The sequence below is a fragment of the Canis aureus genome, chromosome 35 (genome assembly GCF_053574225.1).
Source record: "Canis aureus isolate CA01 chromosome 35, VMU_Caureus_v.1.0, whole genome shotgun sequence".
NCBI classification, from domain to species: Eukaryota; Metazoa; Chordata; class Mammalia; order Carnivora; family Canidae; genus Canis; species Canis aureus.
Genome location: NC_135645.1, coordinates 24,429,837 through 24,448,633, shown reverse-complemented (window position 1 = coordinate 24,448,633; position 18,797 = coordinate 24,429,837). Strand labels below are relative to the sequence as shown.

General features: G+C 49.4%; 1 protein-coding gene across 1 annotated transcript; it reads left to right on the top strand.

The window, feature by feature from the left end:
• The first annotated feature begins 2,291 nt into the window (after positions 1–2,291).
• NIT2 (nitrilase family member 2) lies at positions 2,292–18,450 on the top strand. Its single transcript, XM_077884308.1, has 10 exons — positions 2,292–2,398; positions 3,891–4,009; positions 5,148–5,268; positions 6,430–6,518; positions 10,483–10,576; positions 11,081–11,155; positions 12,557–12,635; positions 14,015–14,113; positions 16,400–16,455; positions 16,799–18,450. The coding sequence occupies exons 1-10, from the start codon at positions 2,371–2,373 to the stop codon at positions 16,888–16,890; spliced, it is 852 nt and encodes a 283-aa protein (XP_077740434.1). The 5' UTR covers positions 2,292–2,370; the 3' UTR covers positions 16,891–18,450.
• Positions 18,451–18,797: the final 347 nt, after the last annotated feature.

Below are 18,797 nucleotides of genomic sequence, written 5' to 3'. Positions count from 1 at the left end.
AGGTGATAAAGTTAATTTTGGCTGGTTGAATTTTTTTTTTAATTTTTTGTTTATTCATGAGAGATAGGGAGAGAGGGAGGCAGAGACGCAGGCAGAGGGAGAAGCAGGCTTCATGCAGGGAGCCCGACGCCGGACTCGATCCCGGGACTCCAGGATCAGGCCGTGGGCCGAAGGCAGGCGCTCAACCCCTGAGCCACCCGGGGATCCCCTGCTGGTTGAATTTGAACCGATGTCTAGACACGGAAATAGGGATGACTTACCCACCGGAGTTGCTGGCAAAGTACCTCGAATAAAACTAGAACCTGACCAGTCCCCAGCCTAGGGGAGGTCACTCGGGCACCGGGCTTTGCCCCGGGCTTCGGGGGTCCATGTAGTGTGGTGGTTGTAGTCTCGTTCCTTGCCGAGGGTCGGGGGAAAGGGAATGCAGGAACCCGAGGCGCAGCTGCTGCGGTTGTAGGGTGGGGAGTGGGGCGACGGAGGACGGCCAGGGAGTCCTCCAGCCTGTCTCCACCTCTGAGTTCTTTTTGTGCTACAGGTTACGGAAGGTCCTGAGAAGGAAGTGATTTGCCTCCGCATTGATGGCATCGGTGGCGGAGCCAGAACTGGAACCCAGCGACTAGCTTTTCCATTATGCCCAGAAAGTTCTAAAGGAAAGCTCAAAACCAGTTTTCATATTTCTTACTGTTCCTTCTCTAAAAGCCGAGGCACTACCTTCCCTGCACATGATGTGGGGAGCGCAGCGCCCACAGACTCCTGGCCTTGTTTGTCACTCCTGGTTCTCCCACCCCTCGGGTGGCTCGCTCCCCGGTTTCCCAGGCCCTTCTTGTGCTGGGCCTTTCACCGACCCCTCGCAAGGTGTCCTCCATGCTCAGAGCTGTGTCTTAGTTTAAATTGCTGATGACTCAGCCTCCAGCCTGATGTATGAGTTACTGGGCAGCTCCCCCGGGGTGTTCTACTAGCAGGTCTAGCGATGTTTGGTACCCCTGTCAGATACAACTTCGTGCCGGTGACCTTGCAAATCTAAAGGAAATGGGTGACTTTGCAGATTGTAAGTGGCCAATATTGACTCAAGACTTAATAAGCTAATAAGCAGAGCAGAAATTAAAAGGTTAGTATCTTCCTGCTACAAAGCCAGGTCCAGCTAATCTGCTAAACCTTCAAAAAAAATCCATAATTGCTAGGTATTTCCCCCCAGCTTTTTATTATGAAAATTTTATCATTTGAAGCTTTAGAGTTTAAAACTTTTATAAAGTATTAAAACATAAAAATAAATAAAAAGTATTAAAACAGTACTATGAATAGCTATATATTCTCTTAGACATAATAAATCTGCCACATTTGCTCTATATTCACATATTTTCCTTTTATCTACATTTTTAAGCCAGACATTCTGACCTTCACCCCTAAATGCTTCAGCATGCTTCTTCTCAGAGTAAAGACATTGGCATAATCACAAATTCATTAAAGCATCAAATATCTGGTTCATACTTAAATGTCTTTATTCCAAAAATGTCTTTAGGGTATCCTTTTAAAAACTAGATCCACTTTGATAAACTATTCCAGAGCATTAAAAAAAAAAAAATGGCAAGGAAGAAAAAAAAAGGATAGCAAGCTTTTATCCGTTTTATGATTTTTGATCCCCAAACCTGACAAAAAGGCACAAATACACGAAACACAAAAATCCAAAAGCAATACTGGGCGCCTGGGTGGCTCGATCCGTTAAGCCTCTGCCTCTGGCTCAGGTCAGGATCTCAGGGCCTGGAATCCTGCTCAGGGGGAGCCGGCTTCTCCTGCCTCTGTCCGCCCCTCCACCTGGCCCCACGCGCTCGCTCTCAAATCAAATCTATCTTTAAAAAACCCAAAAAGACACCCTAATAAACGTAAATGCAAAAGTCCTAACAGTATTAGCGTATTTCCGTTAAGAGCACAAGAGCATGAAGTGCCCGCCTTCCCCTCCGCGTGACGCCGCGGCCGGAGCCCCTAACCCTCACCCTCGGGAGCGGGGCCGCCGCGCAGCCCTGGGCGCACGGAGCCCGAGCCCCCGCCCGCAGCCGGTCCCCGCGCAGGCCGCGCTCCACGGGCGGGCGGGGCCAGGGACAGTGGGGTGGGCGGGGCCAGGGGCAGAGGGGGCGGGGCCGACGGGGCGGGGCCAGGCGGGGGCGGGGCCAGCGGGGCGGGGCCAGCGGGGCGGGGCGGGATCAATGGGTCGGGGCCAGCGGCCGGGGCGCGGCGTGCGCGGCCCCGCCCCCTCCTGCGCGCGGCCCCGCCCCCTCCTGCGCGCGGCCCCGCCCCCCGTGCGCGGCCCCGCCCCGCGCCGTGCGCCGCATCGGTCGGTGGGTCTGCGCCGGGCCGGGCCGCGCCGCGCCGCACATGCTGCCCCGCGGGAGAGCGATGGCCAGTGAGTAGCGCGGCCCCGGCCCAGCCGTCGCCTCCGCCGCGTGTCCCCGCCGTGCCGCGGGCCTTCCCGGGCCCCCCGGAGGTTCCGGGCCCCGGGCGGGCCGTCCGCTGCGGCCTCTCGGGCGCCGGGCTGCAGGGGCGCGACGCCGCCAGTCCGTGGGGAAGCTCCTCGCCGGGGGGCGGCCCGAGCGTCCCGGAGGCCCCGGGCTCCGCGTTAGAAAGCGCGCCCGTGCGGGGCGGGGCGGTCGCCGTCGCTCGCTTCACCTCAGGTTGATTTTTGAGCGTGGGTTTTGCAAAGGCATCGGCCGCAGGTATTTGCGGCTTGAACCCCGTCTCGGCGAGTGGAGCGTTTGTGTTCCCGGGTTTGGGTGCGGGTCGCACCCCTCACGCCCAGGGGAGAGCCCGCTCTTCCGAGCGAAAAACCGGGACAGACCGCCTGCCTCTGGCGTTGAGCTCTGAGGTTAGGTTTCGCGCCGCTCCCCGTCCCGCTCCTGGACCGGCCCCGGGGCACGTGCGAGCTCCGCTCGTCCGCAGGCCTTTGCCAGATTCTTCCACGGGAGGCCCCGGACGCCTAGTCTGGAGACCTGGGGCATCGGGGGCTTGCCCAGCGCATGTCAGCAGGTCATTGACTCCCTCGGAACCTCAGTTTCCCGGCCTGTAAAATGGGCCTAGAGGCGGTGGGCCCGGAACAGCCCCTGACGGCCCTGGCTGCCGACGGGCGGGGCGCGGGCTGGCGAAGCCCTCGCACAGGCCAGGCCGCGGGAGAGTCGCTGCGCGCCCTTCCTTCCCCAGCCCGTCAGCCTCGCGGGTGGTTTGTTTTGTTTTCTTTTTGCTACTTACTGTCGTGCTCTTTGGGGCGCAGGAGTATTCGTGGGGTGAGAGCAAAACCTCCCGGGGGCCTAGGGGCCCTGCCGGTGACCCCGCACAGGTGCAGCTCGTGGCTGCCCCCCCAGGGGCCCTGCCCGTGACCCCGCACAGGTGCAGCTCGTGGCTGCCCCCCCCAGGGGCCCCGCCCGTGACCCCGCACAGGTGCAGCTCGTGGCTGCCCCCCCCAGGGGCCCTGCCCGTGACCCCGCACAGGTGCAGGCCGTGGCTGCCCCCCACCCGCCCCCCGGGACCCCAGCAACCGGGCAGCACACCGAGTCCCATTCAGAATCGGAGCTTGAGCCCAGGAGCAAACAGTAAGTGCTAACGTCATGTTCAAACTCCGGCTTGTCCTTCGAGCTGCGGGAGAGGCGGGCCCTGCGCCCTCCGCGGAGGCGGGGCGGGGGGGGGGTGTCCCGGCCTCCGCAGCACTCACACCTGGTGCGGGATAATTGTTTGCGGTGAAGGGCTGCGCCGTGGGCTGCGGCTGGTTAGCGCCCCCGCCCCCGCGGATCCCAACGCCCGCGCGGACCCCACCGCCGCCGTCGGGGCCCGGACCTCCCCCCGGGCGAGGAGCCCCCGGACTCGGCGGCCGGGCGCCGGTAACCCCGGGTCTCTGTTCGCCGCAGCTTTCCGCCTGGCCCTCATCCAGCTCCAGGTTTCTTCCATCAAATCGGAAAACCTCGCTCGCGCCTGTGGCCTCGTCCGGGAGGCGGCGAGACAAGGAGCCAAAGTAGTTTCCCTGCCGGTGAGTGTGGAGGCGGCGGCGGGCGGCCCGGGTCATCCCTTCTGGAAGGTGGTCTTGGTGATGGGACGCCCTGAGGTCATCGGCTGCTCAGGGTGCTGTGGGGGACACTCCTCCGAGGAAGGGAGCCCGTGCCTTGGACACTCCCCTCCTCGCCCGGCGTCACCAAGTCCGTGCAGGCCCGCGAGCCGTGACTGGCTCTAGGCCTCCAACATCGGCAGGAAGCCTGCGTGACCCGCGTCCTGAGCCGCTGGGCGCTGCGCGGCTCCCAGGCCGTGGCTTCAGAGGGGCGCCCGCAGAGGCCGCCGCCTCGGCGTCAGCAGGTGCAGGGTCCCAGGGAGCGCACCTGCAGACGCCGTCCGGCCGCCCCTCCTGCGCCGCCTCTCCCCGGCGGGCCGGGTCGCCCTCCGCAGCCCTGCTGAGGTGGACGAGCATTTTCAGAGCCACCTTGCGTTTTAGGCCCCAGGCGGTCGGGGTCACCTGCGCGGCCAGCAGGAGGCACCTGGGCGAGCGCAGGGTCTTCCCGGGAAGCCGGCCTGGCTTCCGGCCACGGGTGTGGGCTCACCTGCACCTGCAGCCGGGTCTCCCCTGGATTCCGCCTGCTGGGCCGGAGTGAGAGCCCTGAGCCTGCGGGTGCCCTGTCTCCTGCCTGGGGCCGGCTGCTGCTCCACGCTCTCGGGCCGCGAGTGAAGGAAGGAGAGTCCGAGGCTGCTGGGAGATTCTGGGGGAAGCGGGGATTCGCAGGATCAGAGCGATGGAGCTGGGAGGGAGCCCAGAAAGAGCGAACTTACACACGAGGAAGCCTCTGGCTTTCGAAGCTTCTGTGTTTTTCCACACACAGGCCTTGTTGCTTCCACAGTTGCTAACACAGTTTTGCGCTGTGGCTTCATTCTCACACCCAAAGGCCTGTGATCAAGCCGAGTTTTGGGGGAGCCTGCGATCGAGGTGGGGAACCGAGGTTCTCCTAGGCCCCCGAGCACCCGTGACCCGCGCCGCCGGGGTGCTGGGCTTCAGGCCCGGTTAACCCCTTGGGGAGCGGAGCTCGGGAAGGCCGCTGTGCCTCCTTAAAGCAGAACTTTAAAACGGGTTGGATATTTTCATGTTTCTTTTTTCCCCTTTTCCTCTGCCAACATTATCCTAGGAATGCTTTAACTCTCCATACGGCACGAAATATTTTCCTGAATATGCTGAGAAAATTCCTGGTGAATCCACACAGAAGCTTTCTGAGGTAGCCAAGGAATGCAGCGTGTATCTCATTGGAGGTAACTTCCTACCCTCAAGGTACAATGGCCTAAACGTGAAAAACATCTGAATAACTTCTGGCGTTACGTTTAAACCACGGAATGCAAACCCTGTAAATTAGGCATTGAAAAGAATGAGGTGGGGGTGCCTCAGGGCTCCTTTGGCTGAGGTTATGAACTCGGGGTCCTGGGATCAAACCCACATTGGGCCCTCTGCTCAGCGGGGTGTTGCTTCTCCCTCTCCCTCAGTGCGCTCTCAAATAAATAAAAACTCTTAAAAAAAAAGATGGGTTTTATGTAACGTGGAAAAATGTTTATGACACACTGTTACATGGAAGAAGCGAGTTCAATATGACATGAACAAGTACTCCCATACAGATAAGTCCCTCACACAAATGAAGGTTATGTATTTTTGTGGGTTTTTTTTTTTTGCGGGTATTTGTAATGTAGCACATAGTAAATATCGTATAAGGACACACCAAACTGATAACGATTTTCCCAGGAGAAGCAATGGGAATACACGGGCAGGTGGAAATGTGGAAAGAAAAACCGTATTGGAGTGTCTTCATTATACTAATACAACGTTAAGAATTTTTTTTTTCCACAAAGAGGTTACATACATCAAGTAGCTCTATAAATGTTTTGAAATACATTTTAAAATGTTCTCTTTGCTTAAATCAAAAGTACAGTAAAACTTTAATAAATATAGCAAGACTATTCTGTTATATTAAGAATTAGAAATGAACGAGGTGAAGAAAAGACAAAGCAGAAAAAGAGAAATGCAGGAACTACATTCAGTGATGGCAGGACCGGCTTACATTTCCACCTTGAGGCCTTTTTGGATAAAGTTCTGTCGCAGGACCTGGTGAATTTAAGCTGAGCCACAGTGAATCCTCCCTGTTGGTGTTAAAGATTAAGCGTAGCCCAAGATCAAAGTCGAATCCAGAAACAGTTTGGTTATTTTTGAAACCTCTCTTTGGTATCTGACTTACGTTTTATCTGTACTCTGGAGTTTATCTCTGAAAGATCTTACTCAAGACAAAAAAAACCAACAATCCGTAATTAACCCTTCGAAGATAGTACACTTTCTTGTTGGACCCAAGTGACCCTTTATCAAGTGTTTGTCCAGTGATATACAAATTCAGAATATTTTCTTTCCCTGTGTGGTTCTCTCAATGAAAGGTTCCATTCCTGAAGAGGATGCTGGGAAATTATATAACACTTGTGCCGTGTTTGGGCCTGATGGAACTTTACTGGTAAAGTACAGAAAGGTAAGCAGGGAATGTGGCAAATCTCATTACTTCTTGAGAATTTGCCGTAAAGTTCCCTAGTTCTTCTCATAATATTGTACACACATGGGGCATTAGACTAATTGCTATCGTCAACTTGTCCAGTCTTGGATGTTGGCATTTTGATATAAATTTTAGACTTAGGGACACCTGGGTGACTCAGCGGTTGAGCGTCTGCCTTCGGCTCAGGGCGTGATCCTGGGGTCCGGGAAGGAGTCCCACGTCGGGCTCCCTGCATGGAGCCTGCTTCTCCCTCTGCCTGTGTCTCTGCCTCTCTCTCTCTCTCTCATGAATAAATAAATAAAAAAATCTTTAAAAAAATTTTTTTAACTTCGCCTATCAGTTTCAGCAAAGGGAAAATCTATAAAAATTTTGGTTAGAATTGCATTGAATATAGAGATCACATTGAAGAGAGTGGAAATCTAGGTGTAGTAAATGCAGACACATTGAGGATTGTTAAATATTTCTGGTAAATTGATCCTTGTAGCATTATGAAATCCATTTTTTTTTCTCATAATATTCTTTGTCTTAAAGTTTATTTTATCTCTGCTATGGTCACTCCAGGCTTCTTATACATAGTGTTGTAAAATACATCATCTTCTAATTCCTTATTTTCAACATGTGCCTTTGTATTTAAAATGATTCTCCTGGGAGATCCCTGGGTGGCTCAGCAGTTTAGCGCCTGCCTTTGGCCCAGGGCGCGATCTTGGAGACCCGGGATCAAATCCCACGTCAGGCTCCTGGTGCACGGAGCCTGCTTCTCCCTCTGCCTATGTGTCTGCCTCTCTCTCTCTGTCTATCATAAATACATACATACATACATCTTTAAAAAATGATTCTCCTGTAGGTAGCCTGCAGTTGGCTCTTACAATTGTCTTCATTCTGATAATCTCGGCCTTCTAGCTGGAGTGTGCACTCCACTTATATTTAACGTAATTATTGATATGGTTAGATTTAGGCCTTAGACATTTTACTGGTTTTTTTTCCTTTGTTCCGCTTTCCTGCATTCTCTTGGCTTAGTATTAAATGTATTTTTTAGAATTCATTTTAACTTATGTTGGCTTTTAGTTATACCTCTTTGCCTTTTTTTAAGTTGTTGCCCAGGGATTACAACATGCACCCTATGTTTTCACAGTCTGCTTAGAATTAATGTTGTACCACTTCATATGAAATTTAAGAACTTCACAGTTGAATAGGACCCTTTCCTTCCCCACCTTATTTTCTCTGTTATTGTTGCCTTACATGTTGCATCTAATATATTATTAATCCCCCACAAAACACTAAATTTTTGAGTGATCCTATGTATTTTAAAGAAATTAAGATAAAAATATTTTGTTTATCAGTGTTTACCTTTTTGGTATTTTTCTTTCTAAGGAGCATAGTTCTACCTGGTATATTTGCCTTCAGACAGAAAGATCTTCTTTAGAATTTCTGTAGTGACTATGTGCTAGATAGGAATTCTCTTAGTTTTCGTTTATGAATATATCTTTATTTTGTCTTCATTCTTGAAAGATAATTTTGGTGGAATAGAATTCTGGGTTGATAGTTTTCTTTTGTTTCCTAGCAATTTGAGCCATGTTTTTCAGTTACTTTCTAGCCTTTTAAAAAAAATTTCTCTGGTAAGTGATTTGTATTGAAATCCTGTATGTAATTCATGTTTTTTTTCTACAATTATTTTTCATAATCTTTATAGTTCTCACTGTTTTGACTCTGATGCACCTGTCTAGATACGATTTTCTTTATATTTGTCCTGCTTTGTGCTTTTTTAATCTGTAAATTTAACTCTTTCATTATATTGGGGGCATTATCTTGATAAATATTTTTCTGTTCCATTGTCTTATTGGACTTCAATTTTGATACCGTTCCACCAGTCCAGGTCCCCAAGACTCAAGTTTGTTTTTCCCTTTTTTCTTTCTCTTGTTCAGTGTGGACACTTTCCATTGATCCATTTTCAAATTCACAGAATCGTTTTCCTGTAAGCCCCAGTCTTCTGTATGCCAATCCAGTGAAATCTTTTAAAATTTCAGATAAACTTTTATTTTTCTACTGGCATTTCCTATATGCCCATCATTAAAAGCATATTTTTTCTTTATACCTTTGAGCTTAGTTTCAATAGCTACTTTTTTGTAATGATCATATCTGAGTCCTGCTTCCTTGATTGTCTTTTGTTTAAAGTTGGGTAACATTTTCTTGTTTCTTTGTGTAGTAATTTTGGATTGCATATTGGATTATATGTTGAGATTCTAGCTTCTATTACTCTGAAAAATTTTGTATTTTTTTGTTTTAGTGAGTAGTCGCTTGGTTGTACTCAAACACCATACTCTTTTTCCTTTGTGAGGTGGGCAGTAGCTTCAGCTGCTCTGTTCTATCTAAAGTAGTTTGGCTTTAGCTGGGCTGCTTGGAGTCAGGCCTATCATCTTTAATTCACTACTTAGCCAGAGATTTGGATAGATTTTTATATGCAGAATTTAGGGCTTTTCTCATTGGACTCCTTCTTTTCAGGATTTCTCTTTCAATTTCCAGCTGCTGTGAAACTCTGTCCTCTGGTTCTTTGGGCCAACATGATAATAGGTATTTTCACCATCACTCCTAGCAACAACTGGGACCTTGCTTCCAACTCAAAGGTGTATCCGGTGTCCTTGTTTGTTCTTGACCTCAGAATGAAAAGGTTTAATATTTCACCACCAAATATGATGTTCCTTCCTCCCTCGCACCCCCACATACTCTATCAGATTAGGGGAGTTCCCTTACCAGGAGAGGTTTTTTCTTTTGTTTTTAAATTAAGAATGGATGTAGAGGGCAGCCCGGGTGGCTCAACGGTTTAGCGCCGCCTTCGGTCCAGGGCATGAGCCTGGGGACCCGGGATTCAGTCCCACATCGGGCTCCCTGCATGGAGCCTGCTTCTCCCTCTGCCTCTCTCTCTGTCTCTATGAATAAGTAAAAAAATAATAAAAAAAAAGAATGGATGTAGAGATTTACCAAATGCGTATTCACCTCTTAGGTTGATTATATGACTTTTCTCCTTTATTTTGTGAATGCAGTAAATTACATTGGTTGGTTTCCTAATGTTAAACATTGGCTTTCCTTGAATAAATCCAATTTTGAAGTGATGTTACTGTTTTATATATTGCTGCATTTAGTTTGGAAAATTTTACCTATTTTTAATTGCTTACCCACTTTCTGTATCTCCTGCCGATGTGTCAGTTTATGATTCTGTGAAGACTTCATTTAGCATTTTTTTATGTTCTAATGCCTTTATTATTTTTTAATATGTATATTTTTTTATTGAAGTTCAATTTGCCAACATATAGCATAACACCCAGTGCTCATCCTGTCAGGTGCCCCCCTCAGTGCCCATCACCCAGTCACCCCATCCCCCCGCCCACCTCCCCTTCCACTACCCCTTGTGTGTTTCCCACAGTCGGATTCTCTCATGGTCTGTCACCCTTTCTAATTTTTCCTACTCATTTTCCCTCCTTTCTCCTATGATCCCTTTCAGTATTTCTTATATTCCCCATGTGAATGAAACTGTATAATGATTGTCCTTCTCCGATTGACTTACTTCACTCAGCATCATACCCTCCAGTTCCATCCACGTCGAAGCAAATGGTGGGTGTTTGTCCTTTCTGATGGCTGAGGAATATTTAGCATTTATAATGAGTAAAAGAATAACATGTTAATTGCTTCCCAAAAGAAACCTAGACATCAGTTACACCCCACCTAGGAAAGAAGTGTCATAAGCCCTACAGCACCATTTTCCCATTTTGTATAATAGAACTCATTTTGATGGGATGTCAGCTTGTGGGGTGGGCTGTGGACAGGTGGGGTTGCTGTCTGCATAGTTGATCGCAGAGCGTCCCTGTTGCTGCCCACGGAGAGAGGTGTGTTACTATTGCCATGAGCCCTGCTAGAGTGGAAGTAACCAAATTCATTACTTGTGCTGCAGCTCCATCTGTTTGACATTGACATTCCTGGGAAAATTACATTTCATGAATCTAAAACACTGACTCCTGGTGATAGTTTCTCCACCTTTGATACTCGTAAGTACCAGACACGTCCACATTTTAGTAGTATCAGTAGAAGAGGATCAGGTATTCCCTCTTTTTTTTTTCCCTCTTATGTCCCTTCTCCAGCTTCCTTACGTACCCTGACTGCAAGGCCGCAAGTAGGAAGGGCAGAGAATGGTCAGAGGTCTAGAAAGGGCTGGATGAATGAAATGCTGAGGGTCTGACATGATTTTGCTCTACTGTTTGGTCACCGCCTGCTAGTAGCACGGTCGCTTCCAGAGTTTACCTCTTCGGCAGTGATTGAACACCTCCCACATAGAGACGCATTCAAGTAGAATGAATTTCTCATTTCCAATCTGAGATAAATGGTGTCTTTATGAGCTAGAGTCCAATAGGAATAAACGTATACCTTTCCTCCATCCATGGCCTTGCGTGAATGTCTTGCCATCAGTTTTGTGATCTTAGGTGGAGGCTTTACTGCCACACCATGTTGCAAGAGGTTAACATTTCATTTGCATTTTTCTGTTTGAAAAATAGCTTACTGCAGAGTGGGCCTCGGCATCTGCTACGACATGCGCTTTGCAGAGCTCGCGCAAATCTACGCGCAGAGAGGTGAGGCCAGCACCGCAGCTGTGTGATGTGGGGTGTGGGTGCTTCGAGATTTGGTTCTGGCTTGGTCTTTGTGGGTAAACGGAGCCCTTAGAAAAACTGGAGAGGAGGTCTTCTTTTTTTTTTTTTAAATAATAAATTTATTTTTATTGGTGTTCAATTTGCCAACAAACAGAATAACACCCAGTGCTCATCTCGTCAAGTGCCCGCCACCCAGTCACCCCCACCCCCCGCCCTCCTCCCCTTCCACCACCCCTAGTTCGTTTCCCAGAGTTAGGAGTCTTCCATGTTCTGTCTCCCATTCTGATATTTTCCACTTATTTTTCCTCCTTTTCCCTTTATTCCCATTCACTATTATTTATATTCCCCCCCAAAATGAGACCATATAATGTTTGTCCTTCTCCGATTGACTTATTTCACTCAGCATAATACCCTTGGAGAGGAGGTCTTCATCTCTCCATTCCCATCTGGTTGCTCAGACTCTGGCTGCACATGGACAATATGGTTTTTCGGAGGTTGTGGTTCAACACACCATGCAGCTAAGGCAGGAGTCACGTTCCGAAATCTGCTCCACTCTTTGAGCTCCTCTTGTGCTATGTTTGGAAAGAGTCACATGGAGCCCCCTGGAAGTAAGGATGTGGTCTGCCGTGTCTGTCATGGAGGTACACCCAGTAGTCCTAGATGTTGGCTACAGTACAACGGCAGTCTGTGACATTTTGGCCCAGAGGAGTGTCCTGTTGTCCTGCAAGAACACTGAGCCACGTCGTAAGATCTGAGTTCTGGTTTCAACTCTCCCCGTTAATAGACGTGATACTTTGAATTATTTAATCTTTGCAGCAGTGTGGATCTCCGTTTTCTCATAGGCCTGTTGTGGAAATTAGGGCAGGAGAACGTAGTTCCTCGTATGGTGCCCCACAAATGTGAGCATCCCTGCCAGCCTGTCCAGGCTGCTCTGACCCGGCCCTGACTTTCACTTGGCAAAGGGGGTGGGTGCAAAGATTGTGACTGCCTGCTCAGCAGGAAAGGTGTACGTGGCTCCGGGTTGGCAGATCTGTCAAGTTCTCCCAGTAAGCTTTAGGGCACCTACTCTGAACCTCAGTTCATTTGAAAAGCATTACAAAATGTGGTGCTGAGAGAAATTTGAATGTTTATTTTTTTTAAGTGAAGTCACATACTGTGGTTTTGATCATCGTTACCACTATTTTTGTGTGTCTGTGTATAGCGTGTGTGTCTCTAAAGGAGTTCAGAGCCGTGACGGAATACTCCTGACAGTGTCCGGCTTGGCTGCCCTCTTTATGCTTGGGAAGGTTTGAGTTTGGTCCCCACAGGGTGAGGATCAAGATGGGGAGCTAGCGTGGTGTGGGTTGTTAACCTGCACCCACTCTCCGGCCTTTCTCTCCCAAGGCTGCCAGCTTTTGGTGTATCCTGCAGCTTTTAACATGACCACCGGACCCGCCCACTGGGAGCTGCTTCAACGAGGCCGGTAAGAAAGCATCTTGGGCATACCTGCCAGTGTCTCTGTGTTGTTCTGGACAAAGATTTCCAGTCTGGTGGAATTCCCAACTGTCTTGACGCAGAATGCTGCCCCTGACTCAGCATGTCTTGACATCCAGATGCAATTGGAAAAGATGAATCACCACCTTGACTGTGCCGTTCAGATGGGGGCGCTTATCGCACCCCATCCTTTACCCCATTCTGCAAGCCCTGGAATGCTCTAACAAGACACTTGTTAAAGGCTCTTGTTTTTCTAATCTGTAAATCTGAGGCGTTGCACAGTGTCTGGCGTGTCCGAGTAGCTGTTTCCTGCCTCCCCTAAGGTGGAGGGTGAGTGCTGAAGGGCAGAAACCAGAGGGGGGTGTAACCTGAAGGGAGAAGGAGTGTGACTGTGTGTGTCTGTGTAAAGTATGCTGAAAACCATGGAATATTGGTCAGAAATGTTAGCTTCCTTCCTTACAATTCTGTTAATTGAGGTATAATCACTTAAAAGTACACCAACTTTGTCTGTAGGTCAGTGAAGTTTTACATGTGTGTTCACCTGTGACCCAGGTCAACATGGAACACGTCCAGATCTCTAGAATTCTCCCTTTTGCTCCTTCCATCAACCCTCTCCTTCCCTACCCCGATGTAGCCAGTTTTCTCACCTCTGAAAATGATGGTGATTCTTACTGGGGGAGGAAGCAGAGGTGTTTGGCTGGTGCTGGGTGGAGGATGGGGATGGGCATCCGGTACCATGCATGTTCATTAACGCAGTCTTGTAGAAAGCAAGGGAAGCTTGGGCGGCTTGGAGCGAGCCTGGAGAGCTCCCAGGTGAGGTAGTTGCTGTACCCAGGCTGCCACCTGAATTCTTACCTCATTTGGGATAATGGGACTTGGGCCCCTGTGGGGAAGTGCCAGGTAGCCCTGCCAGGCTTATGGCCCCAGCAAGGCTGGTCTGTTCTCTCTGGCCACCTTGACTTGCTCTTTTTTAGGTTGACAGGTTTGCTCAGGCCAGGGTCTCAACTGTGGTGGTATTGACACTTTGGACTAGATCATTCTTTATTGTGGGGACTGTCCTGTACATTGTAGGATGTTTCGCAGCATCCTTGGCCTCCACCTGCTAGGTGCTAATAGCAGCCCCCTATCACGAGTGGCAGAGTCAAAGTCCATGTCTTCAGACATTGGCAGATGTCCCCAGGGGGCAAAATCACCTCCATTTGAGAAGATACTTTTTGAAGAGAAGGTTTCATGGCTTTGCTGTTTTCTTCCACATCTCAGCTGGCCTGTCCCGTCCCAGTTTTTAAAAGAAGAATCTGTACATTTGGGATAGAAAAATGCCGCCAGTCTATAATGTATGAACGGCCTCTCTTTTGTCGTTGGCAACAGGGCTGTTGATAACCAGCTGTATGTGGCCACAGCGTCTCCTGCCCGGGATGAGCAGGCCTCCTATGTTGCCTGGGGACACAGCACTGTTGTGAGTCCTTGGTGAGTTGGCCACGCGGGGACAGGCTGCGCGGGAGCTTGAGAGAGATTGCACTTGGGAGGGTGGGTTTTCTGATTCTCGCCCAGCCCTGCCCCCTCCCCAAATTCCCCCCCCCCGCCGCCCCCCCCCCCCCCGCCCCGTGCCTGCCACGTCTCTACCTCGTCAGCAAGAGATGCTTCCGCTTGAAAGCCATGTGAGAAAGAAGTGGTCCTGCTGTGCCGATTGAGTCTTTGGCCCCAGCCCTCCAAGTTTCTGAGCACCTTCTGTGGTCCGTTGGACTTGGGTCACGTGGGGGAGACCAGGCAGCAGGGATGGTTGGGCGATTTCAGTCCAAAGGGCTCCCAGACCCTTGGCTTTTAGTTAAAACTGAGGCTCTGTGGCTGGCCCTAGAGCAGGAATTAGTTACCGGGTGAGGATTTTGCTCCCTGATACTGAATAGAGGGTGGAGGAGGGTGAGTTCATTTAAGGGAAATGGCCTTGTCCTCTGCGAGAGGAAAGAGCGTTGTGCTAGTGAAGCCAAGGGACGCTAAGTACTCTTCCTTTATCTTTGTAGGAGCAAGACCAAACTGCTTTTGGGTTTTGAAGGCCTAGATGTATTTCCTGTGATGGGAACTGTGTCTTCATTTTCTTACTGGGTTGTTGGTATTTTTAGCAGTTTGTAGGAGGTAATCTTTATGTTTGGGGACAATTCCTTTGTTCATAATATGAAATGTAAATATTTTCCCCAGTTTCTTTTGTAACTTTGCTTCTGGTGGTTTGTTTTCTGAAATCTTCATTGTAAAATAAAACACACTACATTACTCAAAAAAAAAAAAAGTGTGTGCCCAGCCACACGGCCAGTCACTTGTTACTGTGGTAGCTCATGGTCTGTATTTGTACAGTTTTCATGGCACTTTCACACCCATGCTCTCCGGGTGACCTCCTAGAGACTTTTCCTGTATTAAGCTCAGTTTCTAGATGGTAGCATTGAAGTTCATGGGACAAAGCAGCTAGGACTGGTGTTTAGATTCTGGACTTTTGACTTCAGGACTTGGATTTATTCCATACTGCTTCTCACGCGTTTGTGTGATTATACACTCACCAGCACACTGGTGTGTATTGCTGTAGTTTGAAGGTAAATATGCCAGTAATGAAGCTGAGAAGGGTCATGTTTCACTGTGGGGTCCCTGAAGTTCTCTCATGTGATTTTATAGGACCCAAAGATTAACGTGTGTGATAGGGGACGGCCTGAGAAGGGATGGCCAGGGAGCCTCCTGCACATTAGGGTTTGGGAGGCACTGGCAGCTTGTTACTCCTCAGGCCGGCTGCTTCCGACACGAGGTGGTAGTTCGAGATCTATCTTTATTTCTTCCTTTTCAGTATTCTGTCTTTGGGATTTGGGGGCCTCTGCCTTATATCGACATTAGGATGGGTCCTGGGGTTAACCCAGAGAGCTTTCTTTTCAGGGAAAATGGGGAAGAAATAGAAAAGAATAAAAAAGAACTCGGTTAAATGGTGTTAATGATCATGTCTGTAGGTCATTTGTGCCAGAGGTCATTTGGCAAGGTCATTTGTGCTTGTCTGTGGTCGCCCGGGAGGCAGAACCAGTTACTACGTCAGACTGTTTGTTAGATCAGTTTATTTATTTTGTGCTTTGGAGGAATTTCCTTTTGCTAGGCTGTCTTGGGAGTTCTGCTTCGGGCCAAGAGACTCGGAACCGGAAGGTTTCCAGGTCAGCCTTTCTGCAGACTCGGGAGGGAATGTTGCTATTGCTACGCGTGGGGTTCCTCTCCGTTGGGGTGTGGTTTCCACCACTTTCCTGCAAAAACAGAAAGCCAATAGCCTAGATCCCCAGGCAGCGCAGGCCGAGGCAGGCGGTCCCGGCAGCGCTGGCCTCGGGAGGCCTGGAGGCCCGGACCCTCCCGAATCGGCCCTCCTGACGCGCTCACGAAGGGACGGGACGGAGCTCCCCTTGGTTCTAGGCGGCTCGGCAGCTCTGTTCCTGGAGGCTTGTAATCGCGGAATAACTGCCGTCTCCCAGCCGTTGGCAGTTTACAAAGCCTACTCCGCAATCCTCTGAGTCTCACAGCTCTCATTTCTACCTCGTAGGTTGGGGAATGGAGGTGGCAGCTGACTTGCCACACGGCCACGCAGCTCCCTAAACGGTAGAGCAGGAACCTGTGCGCCCCCCTTCTTGTCTTCAGCTCCCGATCCTTCCCCTGTGGCCTGCGAGGTGGGAGAGACCAGGGATCTTGACACCCCGGAGGCTGGCAGCCCACTCATGTCACGCCCTCCCGAATCTCTTGCAGGGGGGAGGTTGTTGCCAAAGCTGGCGCCGAGGAGACAGTCGTGTATTCAGACATAGGTAAGATTCGCTGTGGCACAGCTCAGGTCCCCGGTGTCCCCGCCAGTCTGAGGCGATTGAGTAGCTGTGAAGCTGCTGTCACCTGGAGGGGCGCCCTTGTGCCGCCTTCTCATTTATCTTTGGGTCTCTGGCCAAACCCCGGGGGCTGGCACTCAGCGTGGGTTTTCTGGGTTTGGTTTGAATGACTCCTGGGGCGGTGCCAGGCCACCTGTGCCCCTGGACAAGCCTGAGGTTACTATTACTTGCTGAGATTCTGGTGGTTTTTATGCTATTTGGGGAGGAAATTCTCATTGGTTAGGGAGGAGTTACATCTTATTAATGGTACACTTTCCTGTTTTCGCAGACCTGAAGAAGTTGGCTGAAATACGCCAGCAAATCCCCATTTTTAGCCAGAAGCGATCAGACCTCTATGCAGTGGAGGCGAAAAAGCCCTGAAGTTTATTTTCCTAACATGTCATGAAATAGGATGATTTGTTTCTGCAATGTGATCATCTCCCTGCTGAATTAATTAAAGAGATCTTTTTTTTTTTAATTTAAATTTCAGCATTTTTCCCTGAGAATTCTCTAATGAGATGATGGAGCATCAGCACGTGTATTTTTCACACCATATTACACAGTTAAAAAGGACTCAGGCTGGCATTGAGAGCTGAAGGAAGAGGGGCTACCTCCCATGCTAAGTTGCCTCCCAGTAGTTGGTAGAAGTATCAGGCCTTGATGTCCAGGTGATTCGCCTGGTACAAATACAGCTTGCGTCACACACCTCTTCTCTCTTGGCTGCAGTTGGAGTCCATCATGTAGAAAACTTGGTCTGGTGCTCCTCTTTTTTGAGCAGGATTACATTTTTGGTCTGTGAGCAGATATGGGAAGCAAGGCGAGGGACCCTTGGTGTTTGCTAGAGGAGATGGCAGCCCGAGTCCTCCTGGCAGCCGGGGGCTCCTTGGATGCAGGAAGGAGCTGATGAATCACGCCCAGACCCTCCAGGTCGTAGGGGAGAGGCTGTGTCAACAGTGAGTCCCGTGGGGGACTGTCCGGTGTCATTTGGTCAAGGCAACTAAAGATGGGTCTCTGCAAAAGGTTTTCTTGATGGGATGAGTGTCTGAAAATCTTTTTCTTTTTGCTTTTCTCCCTGGCAAGACTTTGTAGCTTGGTAAAGGCAAGTTTTTAGGCTAATTGTTTTCAGAATCCTTTTGCAGAATTAAAAATCAAGAATTCCAGTGAACCTTGTTTTTATGTACGTTGGGCTGGTAAACGTTTACCCGCCAGCCGTCCCAAAGAAAGCCCTGATTTGGGTAGCATTTGCCAGTTTCCGTGGCGTAAATACTTTCACCGTGGCCGAGGTGCAAACTCTCAGTAGAACACGTCTAACCAGAGTTGGGAATAAAAGCACCGTTGGCACTTGTGAGCTGGTGCGGTCCTGCTCTGGCGCCCCGCTGTTTACATCGTAGTCACCCGACTGGGAAGATAAAATCTTAGAAGAATGCGTGAGCACACACTCTATTAGCTGTACGAGCCGGGACACCATCGCGTGTCATTTAACCTCTGGGAATCAGCATCGTACACTTGGAGGAGTACAAGAGTGAAAAGGTGAACGACATTTGAAAATTAAGTGTCCAGTTTGGTGAAATCTGACCGATGTGTACAGCCCTGAAGCGCTCTAATCAGGATGGCGAGCAGCCCTCCTCTCGGCCCGCCCCCAGCCTTCCGGTGCTCTCTAGAATCCCTCCGTACTCTTCTCAGCCCCAGGCCGTCACTGATCAGCTTTGTCACTGTAGGTTAGTTTGAATTTTCTGTAATTACCTAAAAGTGGAATCCTACCACGTGAATACTTTTTTGTCTTCTTTCACTCATCGTAATTATTTGGAGACTCATCCCTGCGTGTATCACTGATTTCTTTGTTAATTGCTAAATGGTAGCCCACTAAGCGGATATACCATAATTTAAATAAACATTTGAGATTTCAGTTTTTGGCTATTAGAAATAAAGCTGTTAAAAACATTTTGTGCAAGTTGTTCATTTTTCTTGAGTAAAAATCTGGGAGTGAAACGGCGGGGTCCTCTGTGTACATCACTACCAAACTGGTTTCCAGAGTGACTGCCGTTTTACTTCCTTACCGTCAGTCCGCCGGTGCCCCAGTTGCTCCACATCCTCACCAATACTCACTTGGTTTGATGACCCTTTAAATTGGCCCATTTTGTTGTGTGTATAGTGTTATTTCATTGTGGCTTTCCTTTTTTTTTTTTAATTTTGTATTTCCCTAATGACTAATAACGCTGAGCATCTTTTCATGTGCTTTGCTGTCTGTGCATCCTTTTTGACTAAGTGTCTATTCATATGTTTTTCCC

Excerpts from the sequence above, each read along its gene's own strand:
- NIT2 (XM_077884308.1), top strand. The coding sequence starts at position 2,371 with ATGCTGCCCCGCGGGAGAGCGATGGCCA. Across the intron at positions 4,010-5,147 it reads CCAAAGTAGTTTCCCTGCCG|GAATGCTTTAACTCTCCATA; the intron begins GTGAGTGTGGAG and ends ACATTATCCTAG. Across the intron at positions 6,519-10,482 it reads TACTGGTAAAGTACAGAAAG|CTCCATCTGTTTGACATTGA; the intron begins GTAAGCAGGGAA and ends CTTGTGCTGCAG.